The sequence below is a fragment of the Pan paniscus genome, chromosome 1 (genome assembly GCF_029289425.2).
Source record: "Pan paniscus chromosome 1, NHGRI_mPanPan1-v2.0_pri, whole genome shotgun sequence".
NCBI lineage: Eukaryota > Metazoa > Chordata > Mammalia > Primates > Hominidae > Pan > Pan paniscus.
Window position 1 is genome coordinate 224,698,767 of NC_073249.2, and position 15,076 is coordinate 224,713,842.

The 15,076-nt window shown below is 62.2% G+C and overlaps 1 protein-coding gene across 2 annotated transcripts in view; it reads left to right on the forward strand.

The window, feature by feature from the left end:
* The window catches only part of LOC100975124 (multiple epidermal growth factor-like domains protein 6), a 127,870-nt gene that overhangs the window by 1,420 nt on the left and 111,374 nt on the right, over window positions 1-15,076 (forward strand). For both annotated transcript variants that reach the window (XM_063602254.1, XM_034953733.3), the window contains exons 2-3: window positions 7,485-7,619; window positions 14,785-14,894. In XM_063602254.1, the coding sequence (XP_063458324.1) occupies window positions 7,485-7,619; window positions 14,785-14,894 (245 nt within the window). The remainder of the gene's footprint in view (window positions 1-7,484; window positions 7,620-14,784; window positions 14,895-15,076) is intronic.

The window sequence follows — 15,076 nt, forward strand, 5'->3', positions numbered from 1 at the left end:
TGTGAATGGCCCTAGTCCTGACTCCACATGACGGCGGGACATTCCTCTTTCCTGTGATTCCAATGCCTTTGTCCGAGGAGAGCTGCAGGCTCAGAAGGGACACCACAGTGGCCTTCGCTGCTCAGCCAGCCACCTCCTCCCGGGACCAGCCAGGGGCTTCCAGGGGCATAGGCTCCCCAGAGTCCCAGGGGTGGGCTGCTGCTCGGCGGAGGTGGATGTCCCGCTGTCTCTGCTCGGATGTCCCTGCTCTTGCGAGGGGCCTCTGCCACCAGTGCACTGCGGAAACTGTCAGCGACCTTCCTGGGCCCCCTGCCGGACTCAGACTTGCTGGGGTCTCCAGGAGAGGAGTGGAGGGTCTGCTTCCTGTGTTCTGCCTCTGCACCTGGGCTCGGGAGGCCCTGTGTGACCCTGGGGCAAAGCTGTTTGAAATGGTGGAAATGGGTTGCAGCAGAGTTGGCTCTCTCTGCTCATCCTTTCTCCAAGCCTTCCCTCCTCTCCCTTCTGTCCTTCACATCCTGCTCTTCTCCTGGGGAGCCTCCCTGGCTGCAGTAAGTGGCGGTGGCTGCGCTGGGGGCCTGTGCCCCTGGTTTATCTTCTTGGCTGCAGGCATATCCACTGGAGGCCTCTGCTCACAGATCGTCCACCAGCGAGAGTCTGAGTTCTGTGACGGTGGCAGGCGTGCCTTCCACAGGCCTGTTGTCCTGTAAGCACCTGGCATGTGCCTGGACATGCAGCCAGGCCGCAGTGGGCCGGAGTTGGCGGGCTGAGTGAGTGCGGGGACCCTGCGCTGGACCCTGGAGAGGTTCCCACTGGGCTGTGGAGTGCAGGGCCTGTTCTGAGGCTCACTCTGTGGAGCAGAAAGGAGAAGGAAGCTGTGGGCTCTGGTACGGGGGTGGGGCAAGGGCGCTGTTGGCTCCCTTACCCCAGAGGAGCAGGCCAGATCCCAGAGAGTGCTCAGTCCCTGCTGATCCTGTCCTCCCCATTACCCTTTCCTCCTGGGAATCTGATGAGCAGGCAGGGCTTGGCACGGGGCAGCGGCACCCCCTCTGGCTGAGTGTTCCTGAACCACTGGCTGCTGAGTTGAAGCGTTACTGCCAACCTCCTGTTAATGCTAGAAGCCGGGGCCTCTAGGAGACGCTGTCGGGGGCAGCGAGGGGTGTGCCCTCCAACTCGCAGATCCAGGTGCTTTGCCCCATCCCTGGAGCGGGCAGAACTGATCTATCTGCTGATTCAGGTCACTCCAAAGTGAATTTCCACTATGAGGAAGGATGGCTGGCCTCCTTCCTGGGGCCTCATGCAGGAGGCCTAGGCTGCTGGCTGGGCATCTGGGAACGGGGTCTGGGAGAGGGGGGCCAATTGCCCACCTGCTAAGGCATGGACCCGCAGGGCTCGGACCAGCCATGGTTGGAAGCTCCACATTTTGGAGACCCTGAGAGGTGCTGCTGGGCTACAGAGAGGAGTGTCTGCTTCGCAGGGCTCAGGTTCTCTCTGATGGAGTCCCCTCTGGGCAGCTGTGCTACAAAAATGGCCAGTGTTCTGGAATCAGCTAATGATATGATGCCTTCCCTCCAGGGCGGGTCGGGCCCTGCAAGCTCAAGTCCAATCTTGCAAGTAGCTCTTTGGATCCACTGGGGCCATGGGCTCCAAGGGCCCCATTCGTGAGCCTGAGGCCTGCAGGTTGTCAGCAGGCCTGCTCCCCGACCCCAGGGTGTAGAAGGCAGCTGTTCTCAGCCTCCCCTTAGGGCCATGAGTTTCACAGCACGTGACCTGGAGGGGAAGGAGCTCTCACTTCTGTGAGCTGCTGCCTTTGGGGCTTTGAGTGACATTGTTCATTGTCTCCTTGTCTACAAGAAGGTACCTGAGAGTCCGAGGGGCCCCAGGGCAGGAGCTGGGCTCCCCCAACCCCAGGGCCTTGAGATTCCCCCCATGCTGGCTGCATGGGGCCCTGGGAAGCATAAGCAGAGGAGAACCATGGGGGTAAAAACGAGCCTTTAAAAATAACCGCGAGGCCGTTGGCCTGAGCGAGCCCCGCCCTCCAGGGCTGCTGTCCTGAGCGAGCCCCCCAAACTCCCCTCACCCCCGCCGCCCACAGGGGTTTGTTCAGGGGCTGCATTCAGCCAGGCTGGGGAGCTGAGCCAGGCTGGCTGCCTGCTTTCTGGATCCCCGCCCTCCCCAACCTGGTGATGCCGTCGCTGGGCCCAGACTGTCGCTGCCTGCCCTGGAGGCACCCTGCAGCATGCCCGCCCATCTCTTGCCCGTGGAGCCCCAGCTCTGCTCGGGAGCAGATGGCCCACCAGCTGGGAGCATTCCGCCTCCGACTGTGCCGGGTCCACTTTGTAGTTTGGGAATTCCTGTTCCACGCCCCCAGATGGGAGGCAGGATCCAGCCGCAAGGAACAGAAAGGCCTGGGACTCTGGTCCTGTCAAAGGTCACCAGGTGCTTTATTGGGTTCTCCTCAGACCCATGTGCAGCAGTGGGAGGTTTCTTTTTGTCCATTCTTCTGCCTGCCCTTCCCCTGCCACCTTCTCCATCCTCACAGGTGGGAAGGCCGCCGGGGCCGCGGGTGCGGTGCTGAAGTCCCCAGAGGGGACGGTCGTTCCCACACTCACCCCCTCCTTGAAGGCTGGCTTGATTGATGATCAATCAATTTTGTTGGGGGTCACTGCAAGAGCCATCCAGGAGCTGCTTTCAGGGACCACAGCCTGGCTGGGCAGGGCAAGGGCCCTCTGGCCTTGGGGAGAGCCGTGAGGGGGAGGAGTTATTGGGGAGACATAGGGCGCACCAGGCGGGCAGGGGCCGGGAGAGTGACGGGTGTGACGTGCGGGAAGGGCTGCTGGGTGGTCCAGGGTGGGGTTGGCAAGGGGTCTCGGTGAGTCCTTCAGCATTGTCGTCTTGCTGGTTAGTGGCAGCTGAGATTGCTGAGGTTTGAGGAGGGCCAGGAAGGACAAGAAGGCCCTTCTGAGGGGAGCACCCAACCCCACAGTACCCCTAACCCCGGCCGTGTCCCTGATGTCTCTAAGCCCCGGAGGCCCGAGCTGTCATCACGCCTGCTTTCCAGATGCTGAATTGAGGGCTCAGAGATGGTCAGTGACTCCAGGCTGCACAGCAGGCCCCAGGCCTGGGGTGTCTGTTGAAAACCCAAGCTCACAGCTCTGCCCTCTCTGTGTCATCTCCATCCTGAGATGGTGACAGAGTCCCTTCACAGTGGCTGCCCTCAGCACAGGGGCCATCACAGAGTCAGGGGCTGGACCCTGTAGCCCAGAAGCTCAGGGATCATTGGCCTATTCCCTCTGGCTTCCGTTTTTTTATGGCAAGGAGTTCAAGGTCACCTGTGCCCAGGGCTCGCCGTGGGTAAGTGCGTTGCAAGGCACAGGGACGGCAAAAGCGTTCAATGCCTATAGCAGTTCCTATGGCCCAATTTCCAGGTACAAGTGACACTTTTTCTGGAATAAACAGTCCCAGTATCTGCAGTAACACTAGCTCACACCTCCTGAGGGCTGTCGGGAGCCCTTTTCTGTGCGGGCTCATCTAACCCTCATGACAACCTGGCAAGGTCACTGCTGTGAGTCCTCATTTTACAGGTGAGGAAACTGAGGCAGAGGTTCAGTAACCTGCGCGTCTTAAAGATGGGGCGTGGGGAGCTGAGATTCAAACCCAGGCTGCTTGGCGGTGAGACCTTGCTTCAAACCGCTAGGCCTGGGGTTACAAGCTTGAGTGTGCTCCAGCATCCCCTGGTGGGCTTGGGCAAACACACGCAATCCTTCCCACCCCAAGGAATGCTGGGCCCCACCCCCAGAGTCCTGGATTCAGTGGTCCAGGGTGGGGCCCAGGAGTGTGCATTTCTGCAGGTTCCCAGGAGAGGCTGCTGGTCCTGGCCGGGGGACCCCACTTTGAGAACCACTGCATGACGCTTTGCAGCCCTAGAGCCCGACGGTTGGTGGGGTGGGTGCGTTCATCACGAGTTCTGCCCTCCAAGATGTGCTAGTTCTTTAAAACACCGGTCTCTGATCCCAGATTTGACACTGTTACATGAAAGTGTGAATTTTTGAAGTTTCAGGGGGACAGAGTATCCGTCAGTAGGAGGAGGGCAGGGTGGCACTGTCCCAAGAGGGGTTGGGGAGGGATCTTCACGAAGGGGCGCAGGAAGCACGGGGGTGCCACCGTGGAGCCAAGGCCATCCCTTGGGTGGGGGCCGGGTCCTGGAACCTGGAGAGAGTGGGCACGGCCCCCGCCCCTGACAGGAGGGCCACACCCCAGTGCCTCTTCCACATCTCTTCCTGGTCCTCCCATTGACTAAACCCACCTGGCAGCCAGAAGGCAAAGTGTGTAAGTGTGTGAGTGTGTGTGTGCCTGTGTGTGTATCTGTGAGTGTGTGTGAATGGGAGTTTGAGAGTGCATATGTGTGTGCGAGTGTGTGTGTTTGTGAGCTTGCATGCGTGAGAGTACAGAAGTGTGTGTGTGCATGAGTGTATGTATGTGATTGTGTGTCATTGAGTGTGTGTATGTGTGTGTATGTGAGTATGAGTGTGTATGAGAGTATATGTGATTGTGTGTGTGTGAATGTGTATGTGTGTGATTGTGTGTGTATGTGTGTAATTGTGTAGGTGTGTAATTGTGTATATGTGTGTATAGGTAAGTGTATGTGTGTATGAGGGTGTGTGATTTTGAGTGTGGAAGTGATTGTGAGTTGTGTGTATGTAATTGTGGGTATGGTAGTGAGTGTGATTGAGTGTGTGAACGTGTGTGAGTGTATGAGCATGTTGAGTGTATAAGCATGCATATGAATGTGAATGTGTGTGATTGCGTTTGTGTGATTGGGTGTGAGAGTATGTGTGAGTGCCTTGTGTTAGTGTGATTGTGTTCGAGTCCATGTAAAGTGTGTGTGACTGTGTGTGTGGTGTGACTGAGTATGAGTAAGGGTGTATGTGACTGTGAGTGTGTGACTGTGCGGGTGTGTGTATGAGTGGTTGTGAATGTGTGTGATTGAGTGTGAGTTTGTGTGTGACTGAGAGTGTGAGTGTGAGGGTGTGTGTTTGTGTGTGTGCAGGTGCTGGGAGGATGTGATCCACAGAGGTCAGCCTTGGGTCACAGCAGGGTGGGGTGGGGCAGTGGCCCTGGGGGCTGTGAGACCATCCCCCATGGGTGCTGTAGTCTGGGGGTCAGGAATGAGGTCAGGACCCAGCCCCAGGGAGGCTGAGGAGGGCTCTCCCTGGAGATGTGACCCTCTGTCCCTGATCCAGCCTCTGGTCCTGCCCCCTCCCCTATTCTCACTCTGGGATCCGTGGCCCTTGGGACACAGAGGCCCAACAGTGCTGGGGGAAGGTGGGAGAGACCTGGCCCTTAGTCATCACCATTAGCTGGTGATCTTGAGCAGATCAGGGGGTCACTGTCACTTCCTCCCTGGGAGGGGAGAGATTCGATTATGTAATGTCAGGAAAGGACCTGGTGCTGGGCACGGAGGAGGCACTCCTGAACGAGTCACCTCTTCCCCAGCTCCCAGGTAGAAATAGTCGGGGTTTTTGGAAGTCTCACTCTCCACCCAGGTGAGAGTTGTCTTCCTGGTGTAGGAAGAGGCAATGGCAGAGCCTTTCCACCTGTCCTGGGTTCGTGCAGCTGATCCCGCCTAGCTGGAGGGTCCCCATTGCTGCGGAGGCTTCTCGGCTGCAGCTGCCGGTCTGTCTGGGAGTTGGTGGGGAACCTGGACCCTGCTCATGGCCAGGAGGAGCTCTGCCCTGCCTCGTGCCCTGCCTTGTGCCCCGCCCTGCAGTCACCTGGGCTTGGACTCCAGGAATCAACGCTACCTCGGGTGGGCAAGCCTCAGCCCTGGGATGGGACGTTTGGGAAACTGCGGGAGAGTGTGGGCAGAACCTCTCGGCAGGAGGTCACGGGCAGGACATGTCCAGCAGCAGCCCCAGCCCCTCTCAGACTTGACTGGAGACCTGGAGCTGGACTCTGGTCCCAGCCTTCATCTGCCCCTTCGTGGGTGGGCAGCTGGAGGCCAGGGTCCCTCCTCTGGGTGCCACAGCAGCCTGGTGGAGCCTCTGCTGTCCCGGCTGGTGAGGCCCTGCCATTTGTCCTTCTCAGTTTTTGCCACCGCTATGTTGGGTCTGTGCTTTCTGGATTTGTTCAGCACAAGGGGGTGGGCTGAAGTCAGAGGGGACACAGGGCTTCCCACACAGCACAAGCCCCAGGAAAGAGGAAAAATAAGTCCTCCATTGCAAGAGCCTCCATCTGGGGGCGGCTGGCCTGGGGCCAGGGTGGCTGGACGGGGCGGGCAGTCTCCGAGTGCTGAGCCAGGGTCCAGCCCACCAGGCGGCGGCAGGTTAGGAGCTCCTGGCAAGGCCTGGGCGGAGGGCGGTACTGAGCCTGGACAATATTCCCGGTGGGGTGGGGACCTCTGATGAGGAGGCTGGGGGAACCCATGCCACCTGCTTGCCCCCAGGAGGTGGGAGGGGCTGTGGTGGGATCTGCCAGGCTTGCTGCACCTGAGGCTGGAGGGGAGACACCGGCCCGCACCAGGTGTGCCTGGCCCTGGTTCTGGGGAGCAAGTCCAGAGCTGGGAGAGCAGGACAAGCCTCTTCTTTCCTCTGAGGCCCCCCAGACATCACCTGATGCAGTGGGACACGAGCACTGGAGCCTTGTCCTCTCCCCCCGAATTTGCCTCTGTGGAGGGAGCCCGCCTCACCCCTCGGTCAGGGCAGGCCAGGGGCGAGCCCCTGCTCTGGGGGTGCTGGCCTGTGTGGCTGTCTTTGGAGGGTCCCTCCCTCTGACCCTTCCCCCTGCAGGGCCTGAGTCCTTTCTCCACCTGCTCCGAGCCCGGTGGGGTCTGGATGGCTGGCTTAAGGCGCCTGTCCCTGGCATGCCCCCTCCCCTGGTTTATGCAGCCTCTGGGCTGGAGAGGCCTTGGAGGGACCTGAAGGAGCTTGGTAGGGATGGGGCTGGGGTTTTCACCTCCTCCTCCAAGAGCAAACACTCACCAGTGTGGGTCATAGGATGCCGGGGAGCCGCTGACTTCACAGGGGATGGGCCCGGGTTCACCCCAGCCGTGTGCCCCAGCAACATCAGGCCTGGGGACATCTCTGAAGCGAGGTGGGGAGGGCTGGGGTGGAGAGGACAGAATGGGCCCGCGCTTGGTCCTGGATTCTGGACGAGGTGTGACTGTGCCTTGAGGCCACAGTTCCTGTCTGTTGAGGCAGCGTCGTTGGTGGCTGTGTCGCAAGGTCTTAGGGCACTAGGATCCACGCTGTGGCCCACGCGTGGGGGATGTTGCGGTCATCTTGCCTTTTCCCCTGAGCTCCTGTGCCCTCAAGCCTGGGTCCCACGGCTGGCCTGGGGCACTGGCATGGGCACTGTGCCGTGGAGGCCTGGCCACGGGTCTGGACCTCACTCCAGATGAGCTGACACCCAAGGCTGGGGGTGCAGGAGGGGTGGGTGTTGCCGGCTGGGGGTGGCCGAGGCGCTGACTCTCCGTCTCTCTGTTCCAGGCCCCACGTGTGTGCTGAGCAGGAGCTGACCCTGGTGGGCCGCCGCCAGCCGTGCGTGCAGGCCTTAAGCCACACGGTGCCGGTGTGGAAGGCCGGCTGCGGGTGGCAGGCATGGTGCGTGGGCCATGAGCGGAGGTAAGTGCAGGGGCCCGTGTTGGGGGAGGGGCTCCATTCACACAAAGGGCGGCACTGACTACCCGGGAGCTGGGCAGCTGAGGCTGGGACCCCGTCCTGGTCTCGGGGCCACACGCACCCCCCGCCTGAAGCCCTCATCTGAGCATGAGGCCTCTCCCACCCTCAGGGTGGGGCTGCCACAGGGCTGCTCACATGCTGTAGCCCCCTCCTGTTTAGCGGAGCACCTGAGTCGCCACGGGGCTGCTCACATGCTGTAGCCCCCTCCTGTTTAGCCGAGCACCTGAGTCCTTTGTGAGGGGTGTGTGGAGGAGGAGGGGCCCAGCCCGGGAGGATGCTGGCCACGCAGGAAGGGGAGAGTGGTCTCAGCCTGCCAGGGGCCCGGTGGGAGGCTGCTGCTTCTTGACCCTAGGGCCTTGTTCCCCAACACACGTGAAACTTTTTACTAATCAAGATTTTATTTCAACACCGAACTTGAGTGCCTGTGCACGCCTCTCCGCCTTTTATAGACTCAGGCTCTGCAGAGCCAGCCCTGCCGCAAAGCGGGCTGTGCGGGGAACTGGCAGCCCCCGTGTCAGGTGGAGAGTTTCCGTGTGTCTGCGGGAGGGAAGGCAGGAACGCATTCTCAGAGAAGATCGTGGCTAGCTTCTCAGCCTGGGATCTGCGGAGGAGCCGAGGCCCTGCTCTGCGCTGCTCTCTTGGGCGTGGGGTCCACGCGGGACACCTGCACCTGCTGTACCTGCTCCAGGGGGCTCTGGCAGCTTTCTGGTCAATGTGTGTTTGCTGCGCAATTCAGATGTGTTCAGAGTAGAGGAGAAAAAAAACTGTTAAGCAATAATGGTGGTTCTCACTGAGGGGCAGTTCTGTCTTCCTACCCCGGGACAGTGGAGATGTGGAGTCAGGTTTGGTGACAGGTGAGCTGGGCAGGCTGAGGGGGCCAGGGGTGCTGCTGAGCATCTCAGCACACAGGACGACCCCCCGAACAGACGACCCGGCCCAGTACCGGGAGGGCTGAGGTTCAGGGATCCTGAGCCCCCAAAACAAGAGATCTCAGGAGGGCTGAGGTTCAGGGACCCTGAGCAAAAAGAAGAAATCTCCTCTCATTGTTTTCCCCAAAATAGCAGCTTGCAGTCTGTCCTGACTGTTACCCATGCGTGGATGCGGGCCTGCCCTGTGGATGTCATGCGTGCATGGATGCAGGTGGATTTCCCTGCGGGAATTTGTTTGCATCAGCCAGGTCTCCCGCCAACAGCTCGTGGTGGAAGAGCTCTGTTTCTAGAAGCAGCCAGAAGCCATCTGAGCCCAGGGCTGGAGAGAGTGCTGGTGGCCGGGCTGAGGAAGTCTCCTCGCTATGGGGGCATGATTTCTCCATTGTGGTCTCTAGGCTGGCCTGAAGGCAGGGTGGGAGCAGCATTGCTGATGTGCCGGGGTCCTCAGCCTCCTGGCAGGGCACTGGGGGCAGCCGTGGACAAAGTCCCCCTGCCTGGAGGGGGGGGCACTGGCAGGGGATCCCCTCCCGGCATTACCCAATGCAGGGTGTCCGGGCCTCTTCACCAACCCTCCCTCCCGAAAGGTGGCCATTCTGCCTCAAGGTCCTGGGCTTGTCATGGGGGAGGGGCCAAGGTCCACCTCTGAGGACCCTGGGCTGTTCTCACCTGGCCCCCGCTCCTGGGGGAACCAGAGGCCTCTTACCACCCTGGTGCCGGGGGGATGGGCGTCCTGTGTGCTCTACTGGAACCAGCCCCAAGTGAGGTGGTGACACGCGGCCTGGGCCCCTGTCCCTTTGGGATGCTTCTGGGGCTGTTCGTGGGCACAGGGTGCTCCCAAATCCCACGTTTCCAATTTGTGTCCCCTCCCAAGCTGCTGGAGGCTGAATCCAGCTGTGCAGCCTCGGGGGAGTCTCCTCAGATGCCAGGTCCAGATATCACTCCACGCGGCGAGACTTTGGGTGGTACCTGGAGCACCGGCCTGGGGCCTGCTCCCTTCATCCCTCCCAGGAGCCAGCCCTGTTCCCCGCCCTCCAGCTCCCGCCTGTCCTCCTTCAGAGCATTGCTTCTCCTCCTCTGCCAGCAGGAGTCCCCGTCCCTAACCCTGAGCCCTTGCCCATTTGCCCTCGAGCCCCCAGTGCTTATGACCAGGTTCCCAACTCACTGTGGAACTGGTGGGGACCCCAGCGTCCCAGCTGGTCTCTGGGTGCCATCGTGGAGGTGGGCACAGGCCACTCCTCCTGTGCCCACAGGGACAGCTCTGCCACACAGCAGACACCTGGGTATGTGTGGCTGGGCTCAGCAAGGGCAGCGCTGCTCATTGGCTTGGCCACCATTCAGTCGGGGCACTGAGCATTTGAGGCCCCAGGGTTCTGGGGAGATGCAGGGAAGGCAGCCCGGGCTGACCTTAGGAGGGCGCAGAGGGGCGAGGGCTGGGCAGGCTCCTGGCGCTGCAGCCCAGGCCGGGGCAGCTGAGGCGGGACCCCACAGCACTGTGGCACTGAGGGGTGACTCAAGGGTGAGCTGGTGCCATGGGAGGCTCGTGGTTTCATCACTGGTTCCACCCCTACCAGCCTGGCGACGTCAGCCTCCTTTTTCTCACCCGTGAACTGAGCTGACAGTATTTCCTGGGCCTGGGGTCATGCCTGTCAGAGCCTAACCCTTTCTGGGCTGCCTGGCACAGCCCAGAAACGGGGCACAGAAACGGGGTGCCCATGCGCAGAACAGCCCCAGCAGGGCAGGGTCAGGGGCTGGCCTGGGCTTCCTCAGGCCCTGGAGTGAGGAGCAAGCATGAGTGCTGGCCGGCAGGGCACCACGCATGCCCCTCAGCCTCTACGCACCTCCATCTGCCACCTCGCCAGCCGGGCCGAGACTGCCGCCAAGCCCTCCACCGTCACACGACTGGGTGACTGGTGACTCGGGCTGTGAGGCCACAGCTAGGCTTGGTGGCAGGCACCCTGCCCAGGCCAGAAGGGTGCCACATGTGGCTCTGAATGTCCAGCTTTGCCTGCGGTGTGCCTGTGCCAGGTTGTTGGGGCCTCATTGTCAGGACAGTGTCCCTGAGGGCTTGGCTTCTGGCCTTCTCTTTCTGTGGTGATTCTTTTCCACTGGTAATTCTCCAGTTGATTGGAGCAGGATGCAGGGTGGCTGAGAGCCGAGGGCAAAAGGCAGCAGCTGCGCACCCCACAGCCCGAGGGCACCCTGGCTTGCCTGGTGCAGGGTCACCCTCCTGCCCTGGACAGACAAGGAGACACCTCCTCTCCTGAGCTCTGGGGGGGAGGCCAGCAGGCTGGATGAGACCCAGTAGGGTGGGAACCCGCCAAAGCCTCAGTTTCCCCACCTGGCTCACAGCAGCGGTGAGGATTAGATGAGCCCCCTCCCCGGGCTGGCCCCGCAGTGGCTGTGTTGTGGTGTGGTGGTGGCTGCGGTCAGAAGGGCAGCAGGTGTCAGCCCCTCATCTGGCTTCTGGGCTGTGGAGCCTGCTGCCTGCCTCAGGCAGGGCCGTGGGGTGATGGGTGCTCCGGTCCGGCCCGGCCCAGAGTAGGTGAGGCTGTGAGTACAGCTGAGAGGGCGCCCGGGTATTCAGGGGTCTTGCCCTCAGCCCCCTCAGTGGGTACTTCCCTGACAAACCCGGCCGGGGGCCCTTTGAATAAAGGGGCTCCCGCGCTCTGCGGAGCAAGGTCCCTGAGAAGGAAGGGGTGGGGGAGGGGCTCTGATGGTGGAGCTGCCGCTCAGGTCCCTCCTGCCAGGCCCACACTCCCTGAGCCGTGGCCTCCACTGTGAGCTGGTGGCTGCAGAAGGCAGAGGAGTGGGCACCGGGCGGGGGGGCCTCGTTACCATGACGACCCCCGCCCTGCGTGAACCAGCTCCCCAGCGTTGGAGCCCGTGTGAGCTGGTGCTGGCTGCAGGAGAACGAAGGGCTGGTCTTCACGGGGCTGCAGGGGCTGCAAGGGTCATTCCCTTTTGGGGGGATGGAGGGGGTGGTCAGTGGCCCGGGGAAGCAGCACGTAGCCCGGCACTGCTGCAGCCTGGGAGAGGGGATAAATATTTACCATGCACAGGCCCAAACACTCTCAGCTCTGCCAAATATTGTTTGCCGTGGTGGTCGGTTTCTGTCTGGGCAAGTGGTTTCATGTCGTGCCAAGACGGGGTTTGCAAGGCGCTCCCAGAGCGTCTCTGTGCAGTGCGCGTGCATGAGCACGTGCTTCCGGGAAGCGGCCCGCCCGCCGGCCGGCCACTGGCCCCGCTTGTTTGTTGGATCAGGGTCCCCAGGGCCCACCTCCGGCTTCCCATGCAGCAGCCCCGGCAAGCTGGGGGTGTTTTGTTACCCAGAGACGGCAGCCCGGCTGCCCTGGCCACTCCCAGAGGCTCAAGGGCCCTTGATCCCAGGCTGTTGGCTGGGCCCCTGGTCACCGCCCCTGCAGACAGCGGCAGAGATGGGGGAGGGTGGCTGGCTGTGGGGTCTGCAGGCTGCAGGGCAGGCCCGGGGCGGGCGCATCTTCTACTCCTTCGATTTCTCTTTCTATGTCTCTCTGTCTTGCCTCTGTCCCTCTCTGCCTCTCTCTCCATCCTCCCGCTGCTCACATGCACGTGAGCAGTTGTCCTTGCAAACAAAGGCCTCAGAGCCTTGGGACCCCTGGGCAGGTACCACGCGGTGAGCTGTGCAAGAGTTTCCTGCCACTGCTGCAGTGAGCCCCGACAAACCAGGTGGCTTCAAAACAGCAGGGCTTTATTCTCTCCCAGCTCCAGAGGCCGGAAGTCCGAGATCAAGGTGTGGGCAGGCTGGGCCCCTGCAGGGGCTCTGAGGGGGCGTCTGTCACAGCCCCCAGCTTCTGCTGCCGGCTGTCTGGGAGTGCCTTGGCTTGTGGCCGCCACTTCCGTCTCTGCCTTCCTGTTCACACAGCCATCCCCTGTGCCTGCGTCCAAATTTCCCTCTTCTTATAAGGGCGTCCGTCACTGGATTAGGGTCCCCCATCCACTGTGAATGACCTCATGTTAACTTGACTGCAGGTGAAGCAGAGACCCTATTTCCAAGAAGTAAGGTCACAGCCGGGTGGACCTGAGTTTGTGGGGACATTAGTCACTGCAGAACAAGCAGCGGGAGACAGGGCGTCAGGGTGGGCAGGTGGCACAGGTGGCTGTCTGTCTTGCTAGTAGTCCTTGCTAGAGTGAGGGTGGAGGCTGTTTGGGCAGTGGAGGGGTGAGGACCCAGGTGTCAGGGCGGCTCCCCGAGGAAGGACGGCAGGGTGGGCAGGCGGATCCTGGGGCTCATGTGACCCATGCTCTGAGGAAGCAGGAAAGGAGTTTCCTCGAGAGGCAGCGAACCTTCCAGAAGGCAGAGGAGTAGGCACCCGTGTGGCCAAGGCCTCGTTCCCCTGATGACCCCAGCCCTGCGTGAACCAGCTCCCTGGTGGCAGTGGAGCTGTGTGAGCTGCTGGTGGCTGCAGGGCAATGAGCGGTCGGTCCTCACAGGGGCTGCGGGGTCCGCGGGCCGGCCAGCCCTCTCCAAGGGTCTTTCACTTTAGGGGGCATGGAGTGGGTGGTTGGCGGCCTGTTGGGGGCAGCTCGAGTTGGAAGAGGCCCAGACAAGGAGGAACTGAGACTTAGGAGCCCCGGGATGGGGCTGTGATGGTGGGAGGCTTGCTGGGGCTGTGTGGGCTGGGGTGCCCCCACCTCCCACCTTCCCTCTGCTCTAGGTTTGTAGCTGTCCCACTCAGGGCGAGTCCCAGAGTGGGAGAGGCAGGCCCCTTGCCAAATGCTCTGCCAAGACTTCCCATGCGTGGGGGCTTGTGATGCCTGTAGGAGCAGGGTGGAGACGGGGGCTGGGCAGGGGATGGCGTGGGGTGCCCTGGGGTGGAGACAGGGTCTGGGCAGGGGATGGCGCAGGGTGCCCTGGGGTGGAGGCGGGGGCTGGGCAGGGGATGGCACAGGGTGCCCTGGGGTGGAGACGGGGGCTGGGCAGGGGATGGCGCAGGGTGCCCTGGGGTGGAGACGGGGGCTGGGCAGGGGATGGCACAGGGTGCCCTGGGGTGGAGACGGGGGCTGGGCAGGGGATGGCGCAGGGTGCCCTGGGGTGGAGACGGGGGCTGGGCAGGGGATGGCGCGGGGTGCCCTGGGGTGGAGACGGGGGCTGGGCAGGGGATGGCATGGGGTGCCCTGGGGTGGAGACGGGGGCTGGGCAGGGGATGGCGCAGGGTGCCCTGAGGTGGCCGGGCTTTGTGGACTGCACGGTGCTGGTGGCCTGAGGCAGCGTCTGGACTTGGGGAGGGGGACGTCGTGTCCTCTGGGTAGCTGGGGTCTCTCTGGCTGTGGGCACCTTCTCAGGCTGGCCAGATCGGGCTGCCCATTCCCAGCAGGACACTGCCGTCTCCTGGGGGGCCTTACCATTTTCTGCTCAGCCTTAGTGAGAGCCGCAGCCCGTCCCATCTGAGCAGGAGCCAGCCTGTGAACCAAGGCTGCCCTGGCCACACTGCCTCCAGGAAGCCCTCCCTGCCTGCCCATCATGGTGCCTCCTCTCTGACCTGGGCCCACACAGGTCCTCCTGCTGCTCCCCTAACTGCTTCCTCCAGGTCTCCTCTGTCTCCCCAGCTCAGCTTTGTCCTCCTAGGTGTAGGGGGCAGTGGCCATCGCACCTGTGTGTGGGGCTCCTACTGGGGCCGTCTGCTTCACTGATGGACTCAGAATATGGAGTTTGAACTGGCACCTCCCCTGCCTGGCACAGCCCACCCGGTCCCGGGCACCATGGGCCCACTTGGCTCATCCCAGAAGCCATTCTGGCTCCAGGGCTGGGCACTTCCAACTCCCCGAGATGCTCACAGACCTGCCTGGCACTGAGAGCCGAGTGAGCGGTGAGATGTGCATCCCAACGCCAGCCTGGAGCCAGGACCACCGTCGGGAGGGAGGGGGCCAGGCAGGGGCAGTGAGGTAGCGTGTTCCCAGGTTGCATGCAGCACGAGGCCACTGTCGCTGGCTCCAGCATGGCCCCTGCTGCCTCCATGCTGCCCCCTCATTCAGAAGAACCTGGCTGGGCATTGGCATCAGCCACCCCACCCAGGAACCTTGGTGCTGCAGCCTGTGCCACCGGGAACCCGGCTGACGCAGAGTCAGTCTCCCCAGGGGTGCAGTGAGAGCCGAATACAGCCAGTCCCGCGACGGTAAGCACTTCCCTTCTCTCTTTCTAGAACCGTCTACTACATGGGCTACAGGCAGGTGTATACCACGGAGGCCCGGACTGTGCTCAGGTGCTGCCGAGGGTGGACGCAGCAGCCCGGCGAGAAGGGCTGTCTCTCGGGTGAGTGCCGCCTGCGCCTCCCTGCCCTCCCCTCCACCTCCACCCCAGAGGACTCAGCAGAGCCATGAATCTGCCCCGGGCCTGGTGGGGATCGCCCTTCCCCAGCAACACGAGAGACTCAGGGGCCACTCGCTCAGCAACGCCGTTTGCCAAAGGCTGCAAAAGCGACGTCAGCGAGGCTG